This window comes from Tripterygium wilfordii, chromosome 22 (genome assembly GCF_013401445.1).
Source record: "Tripterygium wilfordii isolate XIE 37 chromosome 22, ASM1340144v1, whole genome shotgun sequence".
Taxonomy (NCBI): domain Eukaryota; kingdom Viridiplantae; phylum Streptophyta; class Magnoliopsida; order Celastrales; family Celastraceae; genus Tripterygium; species Tripterygium wilfordii.
The window spans coordinates 4,510,230-4,529,118 of NC_052253.1; the positions used below are offsets into that span (position 1 = coordinate 4,510,230).

The window sequence follows — 18,889 nt, forward strand, 5'->3', positions numbered from 1 at the left end:
AATGAGGAATGTTTCTGTTTGTTTGTGGTGATATGTTCGATTCAGCTTCCATTTTAGTTTCTTTCCTTTCAACAATTGCTGCAAGATTCAGATTTATCTGATAATATCAGCACCATCTTTGAGTGTTCACCAAGGTAGTCAAAATCGCGCTTATGCTCGTAAAATCGCTCGATCTTACGATCTTACCTAAGATTTCGAGTAGAATAGTGGTAAACTCGTTGCCACATCAAGATCGACGCAGATCGCGCTTAAACTCGTTAAAATCGTTAAAATCGCGATTTTATACACGATTTTAACGATCTTGAGAACTGTCCTTATAAGCCTATGTGTTAGACTGGGCCTTATTTTTTGGGCCAATTTTTATTATTCTGAGTTCTTATATTATTCTGGCCCAATTCAACCTTAGCCCAAGTTCTTATGTTATTATGGCCCAATTCAACCTTAGCCCAAGTTTTTATGTTATTCTGGCCCAATTCAACCTTAGCCCAAGTTCTTATACAGCCAAGCCAACTCCTTATTACAGTTCGTGAAATTTCTAACCTAGAATACTTCATCGACTGAGAACTGAGAAGACGCCGACAAGTGGTCCTGGAGATGATGCAATAGTGATCTGATACTGAAGTTTCTCTTGACTCTGTGACTATTCTACACCTCGACCATTCTGGTATGCAGTTCTTTGATTTTCAATTAATAAAATGTCAACTTCTGGTTCTGGAAATGCAACTGCAAGTATTAGGAGAAAAAATGCTTCAGGGAGTAGAAATGATATAGGATGGGAATATGGTATTGAGGTTGGTCATGATGCAAAGAAGGTGCAATGTAAATTTTGTGCCAAAATTAGCAGCGGAGGTATATATCGTTTTAAGCATCACCTTGCTTGTACAAACGATAATGTAGGAGCTTGTCGAAGTGTACCCGATGATGTGAGGAAGAGAATGTTGGAGATTTTGTCTCAAGGTATGGAAGCTAAGGAAAGGAAGAGTTTGTTGCGTCAACATGAAATTGGGAGCTCAGTTAGTGAAACACTACCTGAGTCTCAAACTAGGATGACATCAGCTATGTATAAGGGTAAAGGGAAAAACAATTCTACTCAAGTGACCATGAATGAGCTATTCAAGAAAGATTTGAGAAAAAGTGCATGTAGAAGTAACGAAATGAAAGAAATACAATAATCTCACAGCTTGATATATTCCATCATGGTCAATGTATGTTTTCTAGGATTGATGCTAGGGATTTATTAGAGAAAAAGCATCCTGCTGATTGGTGGAACACTTATGGAGATGATGTTCCCGAACTTCAAAGATTTGCTATTCGAGTGCTTAGTTTAACTTGTAGCTCTTCTGGATGCGAGCGTAACTGGAGTGCATTTGAGATGGTAAGATTCGAGTTTATTTTTTAAGTTTGTTTGTTAAATGTTAGGAACTTCAATACTTCTCAATTAACTCATTGTGTGGTTTTAGGTTCATACCAAGAAAAGGAATCGTCTTCACCAAAAGAAGATGAATGACTTGGTGTTTGTGATGTACAATTCCAAATTGAAGAATAAGAAATTTAGAAGTATGGAGTTGCCAACCTTTGAAGATATTGGTTCAGATAATGAATGGATCACGGAGGGAGGTGTGGATGTTCCTTCTCCTAATGAGGATGTCAATGCTCAAATTGTTGAACCGGTTGGAAATGATGGGATTCATGATATGACAATTGAACTTGATAGCAACCCAATTGAGGATGAAGATATAGAAGAAAATGTGAATATGGAGGAGGGAGAGGGAGATGAATATAATGGGAGTGATGGTGGTGGGAGTGGTGAAGATGATGATCTTGATGATTTGTGTTAATTTATTAGTTTGTATGTTTGTTGTTGGAACATGAGATTGAATTTATGTAGCATGTGTTTAATTTTTAGTATGTTTGATTGTTAGAACTTTGAACATGTATGGCATTATCTAATTATTATTGCATTATGTTATTCTTGTTACATGTCTTAGGATTGCAAAATATGCTTATTTTTACATTGTATGTAAAATCTTACGATTTTACGATTCGATTTTGCGATTCCGATTTTACACCCCTTCTCCGATTCCGATCCGATCTTACGTTTTCACTACCTTGGTGTTCACTGTTCAGGAATACTACTGAAATGATCCTTTAGTTATATGCTATGTAGATACCTCATTGTAATCTAATCCTCCTCCCATAAGTTTGAATTATGAATTGATTCTAAGCATTTATTAGGGATATATCCAAAGTATCTGTTTATGAAGAATCTTGCTTAATTTGCCCTTTTATTTTCGGATCGAAGTGGAAAGTGAACTAAGCCTGGATGATTTTATATGCTTGGATTCATGATTTAGATCGTTGAAAGATGAAGTATACTGTAGCCTAATCATTTGGCATTAGTCCATAGCATGCAAACAAAGTGGTTAAGTTTGAAGCTAGGATGACATTTTGGTCTTTTTCTTGATGCTAGTGTGATCAATTTGGTTTGTAAATCCAGGATGAATGTTCCTTGATACCCGTTCATGGACACCATATTTGCTCTCCACCAGTACAGTATTGGGGAGAAAATGTCTGCAAAACCCTAAATAGATATTCTTGACCTCGCATACTGAATTGCAGACCTGCAGGTCGTTGAATGACCCAACATTGTGTCACATGATGGTGTCTGGGGCTGCAGTTTCAAATAATTTTTTAAAAATTTCAAAAAATTGTATCTATATTTTGATAGCTTTTACGTATTCAATAATATATTTTTTGTCCGTAAAAAAAAATAAAATTCAACATTAAAAAGTTATATATATATGTATATATATATATACAAGTCCAAAAACTTCGTTGGAAGGAAAGACAATCTGTGATTGAAAAACAAGTCCAAAAACTTCGTCCAACAGAATTATTAAGTCCCTTTCAGATGTCATTCTCTTGACCACCTTCCTACTTTGACAATCATGGAAAGTTCATAACCCCAAAAGTCAAGTATTATGAAGAAAAATTAAGTAAAACAAGATAAAAATGTATGTGTCAAGAACTTTCTAGTAAAACACAGACTTTCTAGTATCAACCTTCTACAGTAATAGTATTCCTTGAATGGGACTGGTGTAGTAATCCAAGCCAGAATTGAGACTTGTTTTATTATTAATATAATTTTGCCTTGAAAAAATTTTCCAATTCCAAAGTGGTAGGTAAATAAATATTTAATCATGTGATAATTTAGCTTAAAAAATTGATAGACTAAGAAAGACTTGACTGGTAGAGTAGATCATTAACAACTCCTTTCAGGACTTAAGAGGTTGGCAACTACCTTTATAAGTTTTTCCCTTTTAAACCTTAATTTTATAATTAGAAAAATAGTAAATATTATTTTTGATCCCCGACAGATATGTCATGTTACAACTCATGGTGCGTTTGGTACAAGGGTAATGGGGTGTAATAGTTACAAGGGTAATTAAATTTTAAGTTTACTTGTGTTTGTTATGTCAGTATAACTTTTACTCCTGTAATAAATTTTAGTAATTGAACTTATTTTTTACACATAAAGTTTATCAGTGGGGGACCTGGGTAATAAAAAGTAATGAGAAGTTTTACTCCAACCTATTACCCCTTTAAATAAAAAATTTTAAAAGCTCATAAGTTATATATACACATATATATATTATATATTTTATATATGTATACACACACATATATACACACACACTCACATATGCACTGTCTGTGTGTATATACACACACACATATATATATACACACATGCACTGTCTGTGTATATATATACATATATATATATACACACACACATATACATACACACACATATACATATATACACACATATAAATATATACATATGCACTTTCTGTGTATATATATACATATATATATATATATAATACACATACATATATACATATACACAGACAGTGCATGCATTGTCTGTGTATATGTGTGTATTATATATATACATACATATTATATATATATATATAAATATAAATATATACATATTATATATATATATAAATAAATAATGTCGGGCTTGGGTCAGGCTCGCGCTGAGCCAAAATTGGCCTGAGGTGTCTGGCTTTGGGTTGGGCTGACCCAAAAAATGGAGCCCATGCCCGCCCAAGGGGTTGGGCAGGGCCGAGCTCGGACCTAGGCCTGCGGGCTAAATGATGACCCCTACTCTTGTGTTACGTCTTTGTCATGGATTTGAATGTTATCAGATTATTTTGTTGAAATTGTTAACAATTGTTATTATATATATATATATATGTCTGGCTGTGTGTGTATATATATGCATATGTATCTATATTTTTAAAATTTTGGTACATGATAGTCGTAACAATAAAAAACATAATCTCACTTTTTTCTAGTTTGGTTCATTACAATAATAACAAACAAGGGTAATGGTATTACACCAGTAATGTATAATCGTAACAAACAAGAGTAATGAATACTTGGGTAAATTTTACCCTTCTTTACCAAACAAGGATAACATTTATTCTCCATAATTATTATTACCCTTGTAACATTTATATGGGTAACAAATTATACCCCCAAATTCTTACTCTCATACCAAACGCACCCTCAGTCTTTTGTATTCCAAACAGTGCAAATTGGTCACTCACTTTAATAAGTCACTCCACAGTCAAGTTTTTGGTATTTAAGTTTGGGGTTTGAAGACAAGTAAGATATTGGTTTGCCATGTCAATTTTTTAACATTTTCCTTTTGGTTAATGTTTCATGTTAACACGATGACTAATCGAAACTCGAAAAAACCTGACTGTGAAATTGAGTTGTAACATGGTTTATCTGTACGTCTTTTATAGCTTTTTTTTAAAAAAAATTACTCATCTCAAAAAAAAAAATTAAATAAATGTTTAAAAAAATAATTCAAGAGAAGCCACCAATAAGCACGTCCGATCCTCATCAGCGCGCACACAAAAAAGTTGTTTCTGGCATTCTGCCACCTTTTCCCGAGAACCGAACAAGGTTTGGTAATATGATTTTTCTCTCTAATCTTTTCCAGAAAAGGTGACAAGTGGGGTAGAGGATCCAATTTGAACACAAAAAACAAATGCAAATGACTTGGCACACCCATGCTTTTACAGACTGTGACATAGCACAATACCACATTCTCTTCCTGGACCCCGATGACCCACCTAACCCAGTGTTATCGGTCCGGGTCGGATATGAATCAGAACCAAATTATTTGATCATATATTTCGTATTTAATAATATAATAACTTGAGAATAAATAACATGTTTAAGAGAATTATTTGATTATTTAGTGATCTAGATTTCATTCAAGCTAAACTATGTAGAACATATTTGGATTTGAACCCGTATCCGCCCCAAACCCGACTTGTTTTACGACCTTCCTCATGAAGTTACCTTGTGGCAACTAAAAGAATTTTAAAAAAAAAAGGCCAAAAATATAAAAAGGAAAAAGTGAAGGTCGGTGCCCCATGAAGCAGAGAGCACTTGATGTTGAGGCTTTAGGGTTGTCCTTTGCACCCAAACAAAACTATGAACTCATACTTTGTCCCACAAGAGGAGGGGTGGGGAAACGTGTATGAGATGAGGACTAACAATGACAAACAACGAATTTAAACATTAAAGTCATCATATTTGGTTTGAATTCTACCACCATCACCAACACCACCATCATTTGACCTAAACTCGAACCATCATATCGGATGTGTACATAAAAATTCTTTATAAAAATGGAATAAATTAGATCAAAATTCAAAACGTGATCATAAAAACATTATTCCAAATAAGAACCGAACTGATGAGCTTTTGAGTTTATATCATTAAAATTTTCTCCAACAGGAAACATTTGCTTATGTGAGCACATTTGGGGATCCTATATTAAGGTCTAATTAGCAAAAACTAATAGCCTCATACACGTGAATGATATTCTAATGATCACCATATGATATTATCCTTTTTATTATAATATTATCTGTGTAAAAAATGGACTCTATTATTCTCCCTTAGGTGATCTTCAATACCTCTGTGTATACAGTAGTGATATTTAGAGAAGGTTTTGTTTTGGTGTTGAGTGAGTGAAAGTGTTGCACAACACAAAGATAGCTTCTTTTTTTAAATCAGATTGTAAAAAAAATAAAATTATAATTATTGATCGAAAGAGAAGAGAGGGTGTTAGTTGATCTGTCTTCCTCTCTCTTTCTCTGGGTGGTTTTGATTTTGATTGGCATTCTCTGTAATGCTTGTTTAGCTGGTGCTCTCCGCTTGTGGGTTTGTTGTTGATTCAATAAAAGAGAGAGCTTGCTATTCGGCTGGTCCCTATTAATCAAAGGGTTTGTCTCGGAAATCTCTGCAGGTTTCCCCGAACGATTTTCGAGGAAGAGGCTCAGGTCCGTGTTGTTTTATTCTCGTATGGGTTTTCCGTTTTTGATTTCAATTTTTTTGCGTTCACTCTTTGTCTCCTTCTGTCGTGTGTAGATAACAGAGAGAGACAAAGAGACGATTTTCTTTCTCTTTCTCGCTTCATCGAGTTACGTGAATTGATAAAAATCTGTTTGTTTTCATGTGCAATGTGTCTGCAGGTTCTATCTCCAGGTAGGCCTTCGTTGTCGTCGCACACCACCTGGATGGTGAAATGCCCTTCTTTGCAAAGATTGATCTCTCTACTCGGTTAACTTCATTCCGACTCTGTCAATCGTATTGCCTCCTTTACCAGCTCATCGTTTCTGATAATGGGTATTTATCTTTTGCTCAATAAAATATCAGCTGCATCAACGAGCGCAACCAACATTCAACCCGCACAATCCATCTTCAAAGCAATTCAGGGCCTGTCTGTATTGGAATTGTCGTCAATTTGCATCAATTTGACGCTTATTCTTGTTTTTCTCTTTGTCATCTCTGCAAGACAATTATTTGTGTGCGTTGGTCGAATTAGAACCCTCAAGGACGATCCTGTTGTGAACTTGAGCCCTGTTCGCCGCAGCATTAGTCTTGATGGTGAAGTTCGTGAAGTTAAAATTGGATCAGATTTCAAATTGTCAGTCGTTTGTTGTTTCTACGTGTTGTTTGTGCAATTGTTGGTGTTAGGATTTGATGGAGTTGGTTTGATTAGAGAGGGTGTTAATGAGAAAGTTGTGCATTGGTTGGTTATCTGCTTACCTGCTGCACAGGGTTTAGCTTGGTTTGTGTTGGGCTTTTCTGCTGTTCACTGTAAGTTTAAGTTGTCTGAGAAATTCCCATTCTTGTTAAGGGTATGGTGGTTTGTGTCATTTGTGATTTGTTTGTGTACTTTGTATGTTGATGGGAGAGGATTTGTCATAGAAGGCTCAAAACATTGGTGTTCTCATGCTGTGGCCAATTTCGCTGCAACCCCAGCTCTGGCTTTCCTCTGTTTCATTGCAGTTAGGGGTGCCACTGGCATACAAGTTTGTAGGAACTCTGACCTTCAAGAGCCATTGCTCCTTGAAGAAGAGACAGGGTGTCTTAGGGTCACTCCCTATAGTGATGCTGGGCTCTTTAGCTTGGCAACACTTTCATGGTTGAATCCATTGCTCTCAATAGGTGCAAAGAGACCTCTTGAGCTCAAGGATATTCCCCTTCTTGCTCCGAAAGATCGATCAAAGACCAATTATAAGATTTTGAAGTCAAATTGGGATAGATTGAAAGCTGAGAATCCTCCAACGCAGCCTTCTTTAGCTTGGGCAATTCTTAAATCATTCTGGAAAGAAGCAGCCTGTAATGCCATTTTTGCCGGGTTGAATACTATTGTTTCATATGTGGGACCATACATGATCAGCTACTTTGTTGATTATCTTGGAGGGAAGGAGACCTTCCCTCACGAGGGATACATTCTCGCTGGAATATTCTTCTCAGCTAAGCTCGTGGAGACCTTATCAACCAGGCAATGGTATCTAGGGGTTGACATTTTGGGTATGCATGTGAGGTCTGCACTTACAGCAATGGTCTACAGGAAGGGACTTAGGCTCTCAAGCCAGGCCAGGCAGAGCCACACCAGTGGAGAGATTGTTAACTACATGGCAGTAGATGTCCAGAGAGTAGGGGACTATTCTTGGTATCTCCATGACATTTGGGTGCTGCCTCTTCAAATTATTCTTGCCCTTGCTATTTTATATAAGAATGTTGGAATTGCTTCTGTTGCTACATTGATCGCCACTATTATCTCCATTTTTGTCACTGTCCCTGTGGCAAAAATACAAGAAGATTATCAAGACAAACTGATGGCTGCGAAGGATGAAAGGATGAGGAAAACATCTGAATGCTTGAGGAACATGAGAATTCTCAAGTTGCAAGCTTGGGAAGATAGATACAGACTGAAGTTGGAGGAGATGCGTGATGTGGAGTTCAAGTGGCTTAAGAAAGCCCTCTATTCACAAGCGTTTATTACATTTATTTTCTGGAGCTCCCCCATATTTGTTTCAGCTGCCACTTTTGCCACTTCTATATTATTGGGTGGTCAGCTCACAGCAGGAAGTGTTCTTTCTGCGTTGGCCACTTTTAGGATTCTCCAAGAACCGCTCAGGAATTTCCCTGACCTGGTATCAATGATGGCTCAGACAAAAGTTTCTCTCGATCGAATTTCTGGATTCCTGCTGGAGGACGAATTACAAGAAGATGCAACTATTGTTCTGCCACGAGGTATGACAAGCTTAGCCGTAGAAATCAAAGATGGTGAGTTTTGCTGGGACCTTTCTTCCCTGAGGCCCACATTGTCAGGAATACGAATGAGAGTGGAGCAGGGAATGCGTGTAGCTGTTTGTGGCATGGTTGGCTCTGGAAAATCAAGTTTTCTGTCTTGCATCCTTGGAGAGATCCCTAAAATTTGTGGTGAAGTAAGCCACTCTTAAAAATTCTTAAGCTCGTTCTCTCTTTTTTACTTTCATTTACTTCCTTATATTTTCCCCCCTTTTATGCGCTCTGATAAGCGTTATAAATTACTAAATGTTTCGTGTTGGATGTCTTCTTAGGTTAGGGTGTGTGGCACTGCTGCTTATGTTTCCCAATCAGCATGGATACAGTCAGGAAATATTGAAGAAAATATTCTTTTTGGCAGTCCAATGGATAAAGCAAAGTACAAAAATGTTATCCATGCATGTTCCCTGAAAAAGGATTTGGAACTTTTTGCACATGGCGATCAGACCATTATTGGTGATAGGGGTATAAATTTGAGTGGTGGCCAGAAGCAACGGGTGCAACTTGCAAGGGCACTTTATCAAGATGCAGACATTTATTTGCTGGATGATCCATTCAGTGCTGTTGATGCACACACAGGCTCAGAGTTGTTCAAGGTGCAGTTTCACAGTGTTTGACCAATTTTCTTTCAAGTGAATGGAATTTAACTAAACATTAAACATGGAATTGCAGGAATACATATTGACAGCACTAGTGAGTAAGACTGTAATTTTTGTGACGCATCAAGTTGAATTTCTGCCTGTGGCCAATCTTATACTGGTACGAGTTCTTGCTATTGATTATTTTTACTAAAATGATTTTCTTATTTGATGAATGCAGTAATATTGGTATTTGCCCACTTATGTCGTGCAGTTGTATTGGGGTTTCTGTTTGCGTAGTTTATGGAATATATGACTGTATTGTATTGCTTTTTGTCCCCAACTGTGCGAGGATCTTTTTTACTTTCACCATCTTTTCTTTAGTTTTTTTAAAAGAAGAACTTCTACTGCAGAATGCTGCAGAGCTGCACCTTGTTTAAACTTTATAGTTTGGTTGAACATATAATATCTGAACATAACTATTGCGCAGCGATAATGTAGCACATGTTTTTTTGTGTCGACTTGACTATTTGTGGAACAATACTTATATTGTACGTCTTTTTGATCAATTTGATAAATCTGAAGTGCAGTTAGTTAAGCGTGTAGGACTATTATGCATGCATCTGATGCTGGAAAGTTGATTAAAAAAATTCTTCTGACACCCATCTTCTGTCTACGCAGGTGCTTAAAGAAGGCCGCATCATACAGGCTGGGAAGTATGATGAACTACTTCAAGCCGGAACTGATTTTGAAACTTTGGTTGCAGCTCACCATGAAGCAATTGAAGCTATGGATATTCCAAATCACTCACCTGAAGGGTCAGATGAAAGTACATCTCTAAATGGGTCTGTTATAAAATGTGATGTAGCTGGAAATAATATTGACAGCTTGGCTAAGGAAGTGCGAGAGAGTGCATCAGTTTCAGATCAGAAAGCAATTAAGGAGAAAAAGAAAGCAAAGCGTTCAAAGAAAAAACAACTCGTTCAGGAAGAGGAAAGAGTGAGAGGAAGAGTCAGCATGAAGGTTTATTTGTCATACATGGCTGCAGCATATAAAGGGTTGTTGATTCCCCTTATAATCGTTGCACAAGCACTATTTCAGTTTCTTCAGATAGCAAGTAGTTGGTGGATGGCTTGGGCTAATCCCCAGACAGCAGGAGACCAACCTAAAGTGAGTCCTATGGTCCTTCTTGTTGTTTATATGGCCCTCGCCTTTGGAAGCTCGTGGTTTATATTTGTGAGAGCTTTACTGGTGGCCACATTTGGTCTAGCAGCTGCACAGAAATTGTTTCTGAATATGCTTAGAAGCGTGTTTCGAGCACCAATGTCTTTCTTCGACTCTACGCCTGCTGGACGGATCTTGAATCGTGTGAGTTTTTCATTTTACCCTAATATTTTATGTTGTCGAAATATTATTTCCATATACTTGACCGATATTTATTCTCTCTCTCTCTCTCTCTCTCTAATCCTCTTCCCCTTTGCATTATACGATTTTGGATTATTTAATATGATGTTTTGGATCATTTGTGGCGCCTTACAGGTGTCTATTGATCAAAGTGTGGTGGATCTTGATATTCCTTTTAGACTTGGTGGCTTTGCTTCAACAACTATACAACTTGTTGGAATTGTTGGTGTAATGACGGAAGTGACATGGCAAGTTTTACTTCTTGTTCTTCCAATGACTGTGGCTTGCTTGTGGATGCAGGTGATTATTTTTTTAATCCCCGAGTCTCAGATTTCAAGCTCTGTTGCTTTTCACAAAGATGACTAAAAACTATATTTAGAATGAAATTTAAATTTCAGCATCAGCATCACTGTCCTTTTGGTTTTGCACCTTTTTGGCTAAATAGTGTCGAAGGGCATATTACCTAAATGTAAGTGTTTCAATGCAGAAATACTATATGGCTTCATCAAGGGAATTGGTTCGCATTGTTAGCATCCAGAAATCTCCAGTTATTAATCTCTTTGGTGAGTCCATTGCTGGAGCAGCCACAATAAGAGGTTTTGGCCAAGAAAAAAGGTTCATGAAGCGGAATCTTTATCTTCTTGATTGTTTTGCTCGTCCTTTCTTCTGCAGTCTTGCAGCTATTGAATGGCTCTGCCTGCGCATGGAATTGCTTTCGACCTTTGTATTTGCTTTCTGCATGATTCTACTTGTTAGCTTTCCACATGGAAGTATTGATCCAAGTAAGTATACTCAATATTTCTGCGTGCTTTTACAAGGAGTGTATTCTCGCGCTGATAAGTTTTTGAAGTTTGATTTTTACATGATGCTTCATGGATGACAGTTAAGATGTGATTCTGTGAGGATAATTAAATATCATTTTCTATTTGTTATTTTTTGTTGTTGTTTGTAACGATTTGCTTGCTCTGGGCAGGCATGGCGGGCCTTGCTGTAACGTATGGACTTAATTTAAACGCTCGTCTATCACGGTGGATACTAAGCTTTTGTAAGCTTGAAAATAAGATTATTTCCATAGAAAGGATTTACCAGTACAGCCAAATTCCCAGTGAAGCTCCACCAACTATTGATGATTCTCGCCCTCCATCCTCATGGCCAGGGAATGGAACAATTGATATTATTGATTTGAAGGTATGTGGTTTTGTTTTGACTCTGGGTCTCTTTTGTTGAGACATTGGTTTTATGAAAAAAAAAAGGTGGAAAAACCCTTGTGCTTAATTTCTCCAGGGGCTTGGAGATGCTCTTGTTTTTCTTTGGTAAAACCTCATATCATATGCAATTATGCATTAGAAGACGGAATCTCATATCGTATGCCTTAAAGAAGATACAATCTAGTTTCCAATTTTTTTTATACATTTCATGACCTTAATTAGTTCTATATATTTCTATTTCGTTTGAATTACTTTAACCATTTGATTTTTCCACCTTCTTCTCCCAACCCTACACTTCTATTCATTTTTCTACTTCTTTAGCTTGACAGAGTTTGGTGGGTAGGTGATGGAGATTAACTTTGTACTATGAGTTTGATTTTTCTTATAAAACCTTAGAGTAGTTTTGTCCTTGCCTTGGAAGTATATCGTCTTGAAAACTCTTCTACATTATCAGTTTGCAGAGCCTATAATTGCTGTTTGGTCAACTTTTTCTCTAGTTATCGTTTGAATTTTCATAAACGAAATTAATTAACATTATTGGGAGTTCGTATATACAAATACAAATTATAGTTTTAAAAAGTTATTATTGCATCTGCTATTAAATTGACGAGGGAGATTTGTATGCAGGAATCCCATATCAAACAAATACAGATATCTAGCTTTTTAGAAGACGCCCTTTGATTAGATTTGTTCTCATTTTTTCTTTAAGCTATATTTTGATCATGGAAAATGGAACAAGTCCTGTCGAAGCAGCTGGCAATTGATAAAAGAATTTGCTGTCTCAATGTTTTTTTCTTTTTATTTTTTGTTAGGATGGAAGGTTTATCCTAGTGTTTCCTGATCACAGCAATTGTTTCACAATAGATCTCTTTCCTCTTGCAACATGCTGGCTAATGCATATATGGTTCCATTTAACTTGGGTGGCACCTCATTGGTCTCCTCTAATAAATCTTTAGTAGCTGTTGTTTTGGAAATTGTTATGCTCATTTCTTCCCTGCTTTAATGAAGGCTCGTTATGGTGAAAATCTACCTCTGGTTCTTCATGGTGTTTCTTGTTCATTTCCTGGTGGAATGAAGATTGGAATTGTTGGGCGGACTGGAAGTGGTAAATCTACATTGATCCAGGCATTATTCCGATTAATTGAACCATCTAGTGGGAGGATCATCATAGACAACATAGATATTTCGGCAATTGGCATGCATGACCTTCGTAGCCGTCTGGGTATCATACCTCAGGATCCTACCTTATTTGAGGGGACCATTAGGGCCAATCTTGATCCCCTTGAAGAGCATTCAGATCAGGAAATATGGCAGGTTTGTTTCATACTCTGTTAACGACTTCTTTTTGGTAATTAACCTTAATTTTTGTGGAATATATCAAGAAAATATTAAAATGTGCTTTACCGTGTAGAATATTGATCCCCACTCGTGACCCAAAGTAATGATAATATATGAAAACGCTTGAGAACTGTTCTTCGTAATGTGTTTTGAGTTAAATCTGACATATGGCTGCCCTTCTTAAATTTGCAAAAACCAATGCCAAGATAAACGTTTTCTAGTTTATTAGGGTGGTTTCCTTAAGATGGAATGAAAATCTTATAGAACTAAAACTATCCCTGAAACTTTTCTGGGTTAAATGCCCCTGGCAATGCAGTGTCTTCAACATAACTACTGGATTTGATTTGGTGTAGGCGCTGGACAAGTCTCAACTTGGTGATAGCGTCCGTGAGAAAGAGCAAAAGCTTGATACACCAGGTATGTAGAAAATCAAGATAATATTCCGTTCTGCCGACCCGGAAGAAGAAAAAATTTATAAAATTCTGTTGGGTAAGGATGATAGGTCAGTTGTATTTTCCATGTGTCGTTTGCAGTGCTAGAAAATGGAGATAATTGGAGTGTGGGGCAACGACAGCTTGTTGCCCTTGGCCGTGCTTTGCTTAAACAGGCTAGAATACTTGTGCTTGATGAGGCAACAGCATCAGTTGATACAGCCACAGATAATCTCATTCAGAAGATAATTCGAACAGAATTTAAGAACTGCACAGTGTGCACCATTGCCCATCGTATCCCTACTGTCATTGACAGCGATCTGGTTTTGGTTCTCAGTGATGGTACGTACAGTTTTTTTCCATTATTTTACTTATGAAGAACAATTGTCAGCAGATAGTTAAAAAATATGACTGAAGCTAAAGCTCAAGTTGCATCTTGAGTTTCAGAAATACCTGTTTTTCTATTGCGAGCTTTCTCCTTTTGAGAAGGGTTTCCAATTGTGTGGTATCGTGGTTGGTAGTCCATGATTTTGGGTCGGTATGGCTTTGGTTTGTCTTTTTGTTTTCCTGAATCCTGCCTATTTTTGTCGAAAAGTAGTATAAATTATAAAAATAGAAAATAATAAGTTCTACAGCCAACAGGTGTAAGTTATTTTAGTAGTAGCATGTCGTAAATTGTTTTCTCTTCATGACTGTTCACGACTAGTCTGATTTTGGTACATTCCATATCCTCATAAGGTGCTTTCGTTTTAATTGTCCTTGGCATAGTTACTGAGTCCTCTCTTCTCCTTTTCCTCTATCCCAGGCCGGGTTGCAGAATTTGATACTCCAGCGCGACTGTTAGAGGATAAATCATCCCTCTTTCTGAAGTTGGTGACGGAGTATTCATCAAGGTCAAGTGGCATCCCAGACTTTTGAAAAGGGACTGGTATGCCCCAAAACCTTGAAGTCCGAGGCACGGGAAGAGCAGATGGGAATGTTGAAAAGTGAAGTGGCTGATGCTGCTTCTCTGGCTGCTGTTGCATTCGGCAAATGGAAGGGGTAAGGGAGGAAGGTGCGTGTCGGTTGAAAGAAATTCCCAGCGGAGGGAACTAATTTATATTTCAGGGCAATTACCGGTCAATTCAATTCATCCCCTTAAGAAGTTTAAGGTAATTTGTGCATGGTTGGCATGCTCTGTAACAGAAAATAAGGTGAGACGGTAAGAGGAAAAATTAGGCGGCCGGTTTATACTTGTTCAATGGTGTGAAATAAAATAGCTGGGTTTAGATTTTAAGAGGCTGTTCTGATTTAGTTAGGAAATTTGTAGAGCGACTAGTAGTCATTGTGAATTCCACTTCCTAGAGTTTTGAGAATACAGCTTTAAACTTATGCCAGCAATTTTGGTTCACTGCTGCTCTTGGCTTGTCAGTTAATTCAGTTTTTTTTTTTTTTCCTGTTAGCTGTGATCAAGTTCTTGATAGTTGATAGTGCAACATGTCTGTAATTGCCAACAATCCCTCTGCCGAGGTGATTAAGGTATATACTCGAATTGGATGGTACCTAAGTTTGAGCTCCATTTCCGTTTACCTAAAAAAAAATTCAACTAAATGACCCATTTTTAAAACCGAAGAGGGGTGAAAAGGGGAACAAGTTCTTTCGTGTTCTATATACTCGAATTGGGTGGGATCCAAGTTCAAGCCCCATTCCCGTTTACCTAAACAAAATTTCAACTAAATGACCCAATTTTAAACCAAAGAGGGGTGAAAAGGGGAACAAGTTCTTCCTGTTATGCTTTCTCTTGATCTTCAATTGACACCTTTTCTTGCTCTTTGGAGAGCATAGCACGATGAAAGTTGTAAGGTGTTCGATTGAGTTATTGTCTCTCATTGGTCTCTATGGAAGAATTACTCGGGTTTAGATAATCAAAAGCTCATTAAGTCAATCCATGTTCATTTCAGTCTGGGCTTACTTCAACTTGGGCCTAATTTGATTGAACAAGCCTCGGCCCACTTTACATCTTCAGTCAGTCTTACGATTGGACCAAATCCAAAGACTCCAAACTGTTCATTGGCCCAAAGTTCAGTCGACTCCTCTTCGCTGTTCGCTCTCTCGGTGCTCGTATTTGCTGAAGATGCAGGCAGTTTCGAGGCGTCTAAGGCACCAATCACTGAAGCCGGCAACTTCAATCGCTTCAGTTAAATCGATTTAACCAATTTCCGATCAATGTGATTCTTCATCTTCTCTGCATTTTGTTAGGTTATCAATTTCGATTTTGGAGATGGCGGGTTCAGCCGCGGTATGTTTCTACCCTTGACACGAAGGGCGTGGGCCACCTTGTTCGCTAGGGAACTGGTGGACGATGTTCTGTCAGGTATATCTCTCTCCTCTTATTTTGGCTGCTTGGAATGCTGATGAATCTTGCAAAAGAAAGCAAAGTAAACTGCCCAGGATTCTTCCAATCATGTACTTTTGTTTTCTTCGTTTTCTTAAGATACGAAATTCAGCGAAGTTCTATTTTCTGAACGACACTTCTCAGAAGAAAAAGATCTGAAATGGTATACAAAATTCCAACTATTTGTTCATCCTCTTTTCCTCATGAACCAAAATATGTGGGTTAGTTCGAGTTTCTTGGAATTGGGTGTCATTTCTTTACGTAGGTTAGATACTGCTGTAAATAGGATGAATTTCTAGCAAGGAACTAGTACTGGGGTTTTGGTATCACTTCACATTGCCCGCGACTTTGTTCCTTCATAATTTGGAAAATTTTGCTTTGCAGTGGCATGATTGCTACAGTGTTTGGTCTTTGGTGCTACTGGTTTTCTTGGTCGTTATGTGGTGCAACAACTTGGTCAGTGGGATGCTTATTATAGTTTTTGGTTCCATGCATGCAATTACATTGTGCTAGCAAGATTTATGTTTCTCATGATGAAATCTTGTCATAAGGATTTACTGGAAGTTTTTATTTTTTTGAAAACGTTTATTTTTTCATATTTGAACCTTTTGCTGCAGCTAAAATGGGTAGTCAAGTATTAGTGCCTTTCCAAGGTTCTGAGGATTCCCCTTGTCATCTCAAGTTGATGGGGGATTTGGGTCAGGTAGATACACTTCACGATACATTCTTGGGATTTGGATTTTTTTAACATACTTCGCTACTCTGGTTTTTCGGTATGGTGTTCATTTTCTCACCTGTCACTTATGCAGATAGTACCAATGAAATACAACCCAAGAGATGAAGAAACAATCAAGGCTGCTATGGCAAAGGCTAATGTTGTTATCAGTCTTATCGGTATGCTTTCTATACCCATAAGTTGATGTATTTGAGCGTTCTACATATTGGAGACTGTGACTTAACTAGTTAACTCACATCTAGTGACTTGAGTTTTTCAGGGAGGGAGCATGAGACAAGAAATTTTATGATGCGGGAAGAATCCCACATCGGTTGTGGATGACTCCAGGGTCCAGCTTATAAGCTTGGGCAAACCTAACATTGATCACCTGGTTTTCCAGTGCTTAGTTAGGCCTGGGCTTGTGGTTGGGCTTTGAGAGCCCATGCTTGTGTGGGCCTGTGTGGTTCCATTAACTCCCCTTGGGCTTGACGCAGTTACGCTGCATCAGGGGGAATTTTGTTTCTTTATCAAGTGGATGACTTTCAATCATTTGATTGGCATCTTCTTATGAGTTTCTTCTTTGTAGAATCCAGCCAGTGTATGTGGTGGATATTGCTGCTGCAATTACGGCAGCCTCGAAGGATGATGGTACCAGTATGGGGAAAGTTTATGAGCTCGGTGGGCCAGATATTTTTACTGTGCATGAGCTGGTGACCTCTCTTTCTTTTCTCTCAATTTGTTATGATGTTTGGAGATATTATGTAATTATATATACACTGCAGGCAGAGATTATGTTTGACATGATACATGAGTGGTCAAGCTATGTGAAAGTCCCTTTCCCTTTCGCAAAGGTAAATAATAAATCTTTTTTGTTTAGATATTGAAATTTGTATTTATTTCCATGGCCAATACTCTTTTTAAGGTTCTAGGAAACATGCTTTTTCAATGTTAAAATTGAAGTTAGGGCATATATGTGAGAATTTGGTTAGGAACTTACCTATTGTGGACAGGTAATATCGTTTCAGTGACCTGTCCTTTCTTTTCTAAAATCTAGTAGTAGATGTATTTATCTTTTTCTACTTATACTGGTAATTCATGTCCAAGCATAAAACGGGAGTACAATATCTTAGAAAATAGCTTCTGTCCAGAGTGCTTACCTGTCACACAGGTCACAGAATATGTGGCTGATGCCTGATTGTGCGTTTTGTTTACTTCTGCTACTTGTTGCCAGACCTCTCTCTTTTTCTCCTTTTAGACTTTTAATTTCTGTAACTTTGGGTTTGTATGGTTCAGGCAATCGCAATGCCTCGAGAAATACTACTTAAAAGGTGTCCATTCCCTCTCCCCAATCCAGACCTCTTCAACCTGGGATATCCTATTGAGTACCTAATCTCATATCGCAAGGGTGGCCCACAGTTTGGTTCTACAGTGAGTGAAAGAGTAAACCCAGATGCTTATCCTTGAGGCTTAAGTTCGAAGTGTTCTTATGGGTATAATGTTGCTGCCATCATGGAAATCTTGTAATTGGTACGTCACGCCTTATAAGAAAACATAAAGTATTTAAAGTGCATGATTGTTTTTCTTTCGGCCTAATAGCTACATTTGACTTGGTACTTGTGTACTATTTTGTATCACAAGGTTAATCGGTACCTGTTCATAAAGTTAAATATTACTGATAAATTTGTAACCTCGACGTAATAGGTTTCTGGAGATCGATTTGTTTACGTTGAGACAATAATGATGTGAAGGATACAACAATGACTTCAGGTTGTACAATGATGAAAAACTTGTTGTTTGATTAAAAAAGATATGATTTGTTTTGCCTGGCCCTGGAGGCCAAGAATTTGTTTCTTGTCACGGAAATTTCAGTTTCTATGACACTACATTTTGTCTTCAGCTCTTGGTTTCTGAAAATCTGTTGTGTTTTTGGCATAAATATTTTGTTTTGATTTATTTGCCCCTGCAATTTTTATGAAGGGTGAGAGTGGTGGGTTCTGAAGCACACTGAATGAATATGTTAGTAGTGTTTATATCCATGCACTGGGGAAAACGTTGTCTGTGAAACTTACGATCTGGTTATCATATTCTTGTTTGCTATTCAACTCAAAACTGTGAGCAAATGGCTGCTCGCGGAGAGA

General features: G+C 37.6%; 2 protein-coding genes and 1 pseudogene across 2 annotated transcripts; all 3 read left to right on the plus strand.

Annotated features, from left to right (window-relative positions):
- Window positions 1–1,175: 1,175 nt before the first annotated feature.
- On the plus strand, window positions 1,176–1,980 carry LOC119991026. Its single transcript, XM_038837200.1, has 2 exons — window positions 1,176–1,375; window positions 1,461–1,980. The coding sequence occupies exons 1-2, from the start codon at window positions 1,208–1,210 to the stop codon at window positions 1,836–1,838; spliced, it is 546 nt and encodes a 181-aa protein (XP_038693128.1). The 5' UTR covers window positions 1,176–1,207; the 3' UTR covers window positions 1,839–1,980.
- Window positions 1,981–5,965: 3,985 nt separating this feature from the next.
- On the plus strand, window positions 5,966–15,102 carry LOC119990791 (ABC transporter C family member 5-like). Its single transcript, XM_038836889.1, has 12 exons — window positions 5,966–6,383; window positions 6,576–8,843; window positions 8,979–9,299; window positions 9,376–9,462; window positions 9,963–10,649; window positions 10,821–10,985; window positions 11,173–11,467; window positions 11,659–11,873; window positions 12,902–13,207; window positions 13,585–13,648; window positions 13,765–14,004; window positions 14,468–15,102. The coding sequence occupies exons 2-12, from the start codon at window positions 6,726–6,728 to the stop codon at window positions 14,578–14,580; spliced, it is 4,611 nt and encodes a 1,536-aa protein (XP_038692817.1). The 5' UTR covers window positions 5,966–6,383; window positions 6,576–6,725; the 3' UTR covers window positions 14,581–15,102.
- LOC119991410 lies at window positions 14,633–18,444 on the plus strand (annotated as a pseudogene).
- Window positions 18,445–18,889: the final 445 nt, after the last annotated feature.

Excerpts from the sequence above, each read along its gene's own strand:
- LOC119990791 (XM_038836889.1), top strand. The coding sequence starts at position 6,726 with ATGGGTATTTATCTTTTGCTCAATAAAATATCAGCTGCATCAACGAGC. Across the intron at positions 10,986-11,172 it reads TGGCTTGCTTGTGGATGCAG|AAATACTATATGGCTTCATC; the intron begins GTGATTATTTTT and ends GTTTCAATGCAG. Across the intron at positions 11,874-12,901 it reads TTGATATTATTGATTTGAAG|GCTCGTTATGGTGAAAATCT; the intron begins GTATGTGGTTTT and ends GCTTTAATGAAG.
- LOC119991026 (XM_038837200.1), top strand. The coding sequence starts at position 1,208 with ATGTTTTCTAGGATTGATGCTAGGGATTTATTAGAGAAAAAGCATCCT. Across the intron at positions 1,376-1,460 it reads ACTGGAGTGCATTTGAGATG|GTTCATACCAAGAAAAGGAA; the intron begins GTAAGATTCGAG and ends GTGTGGTTTTAG.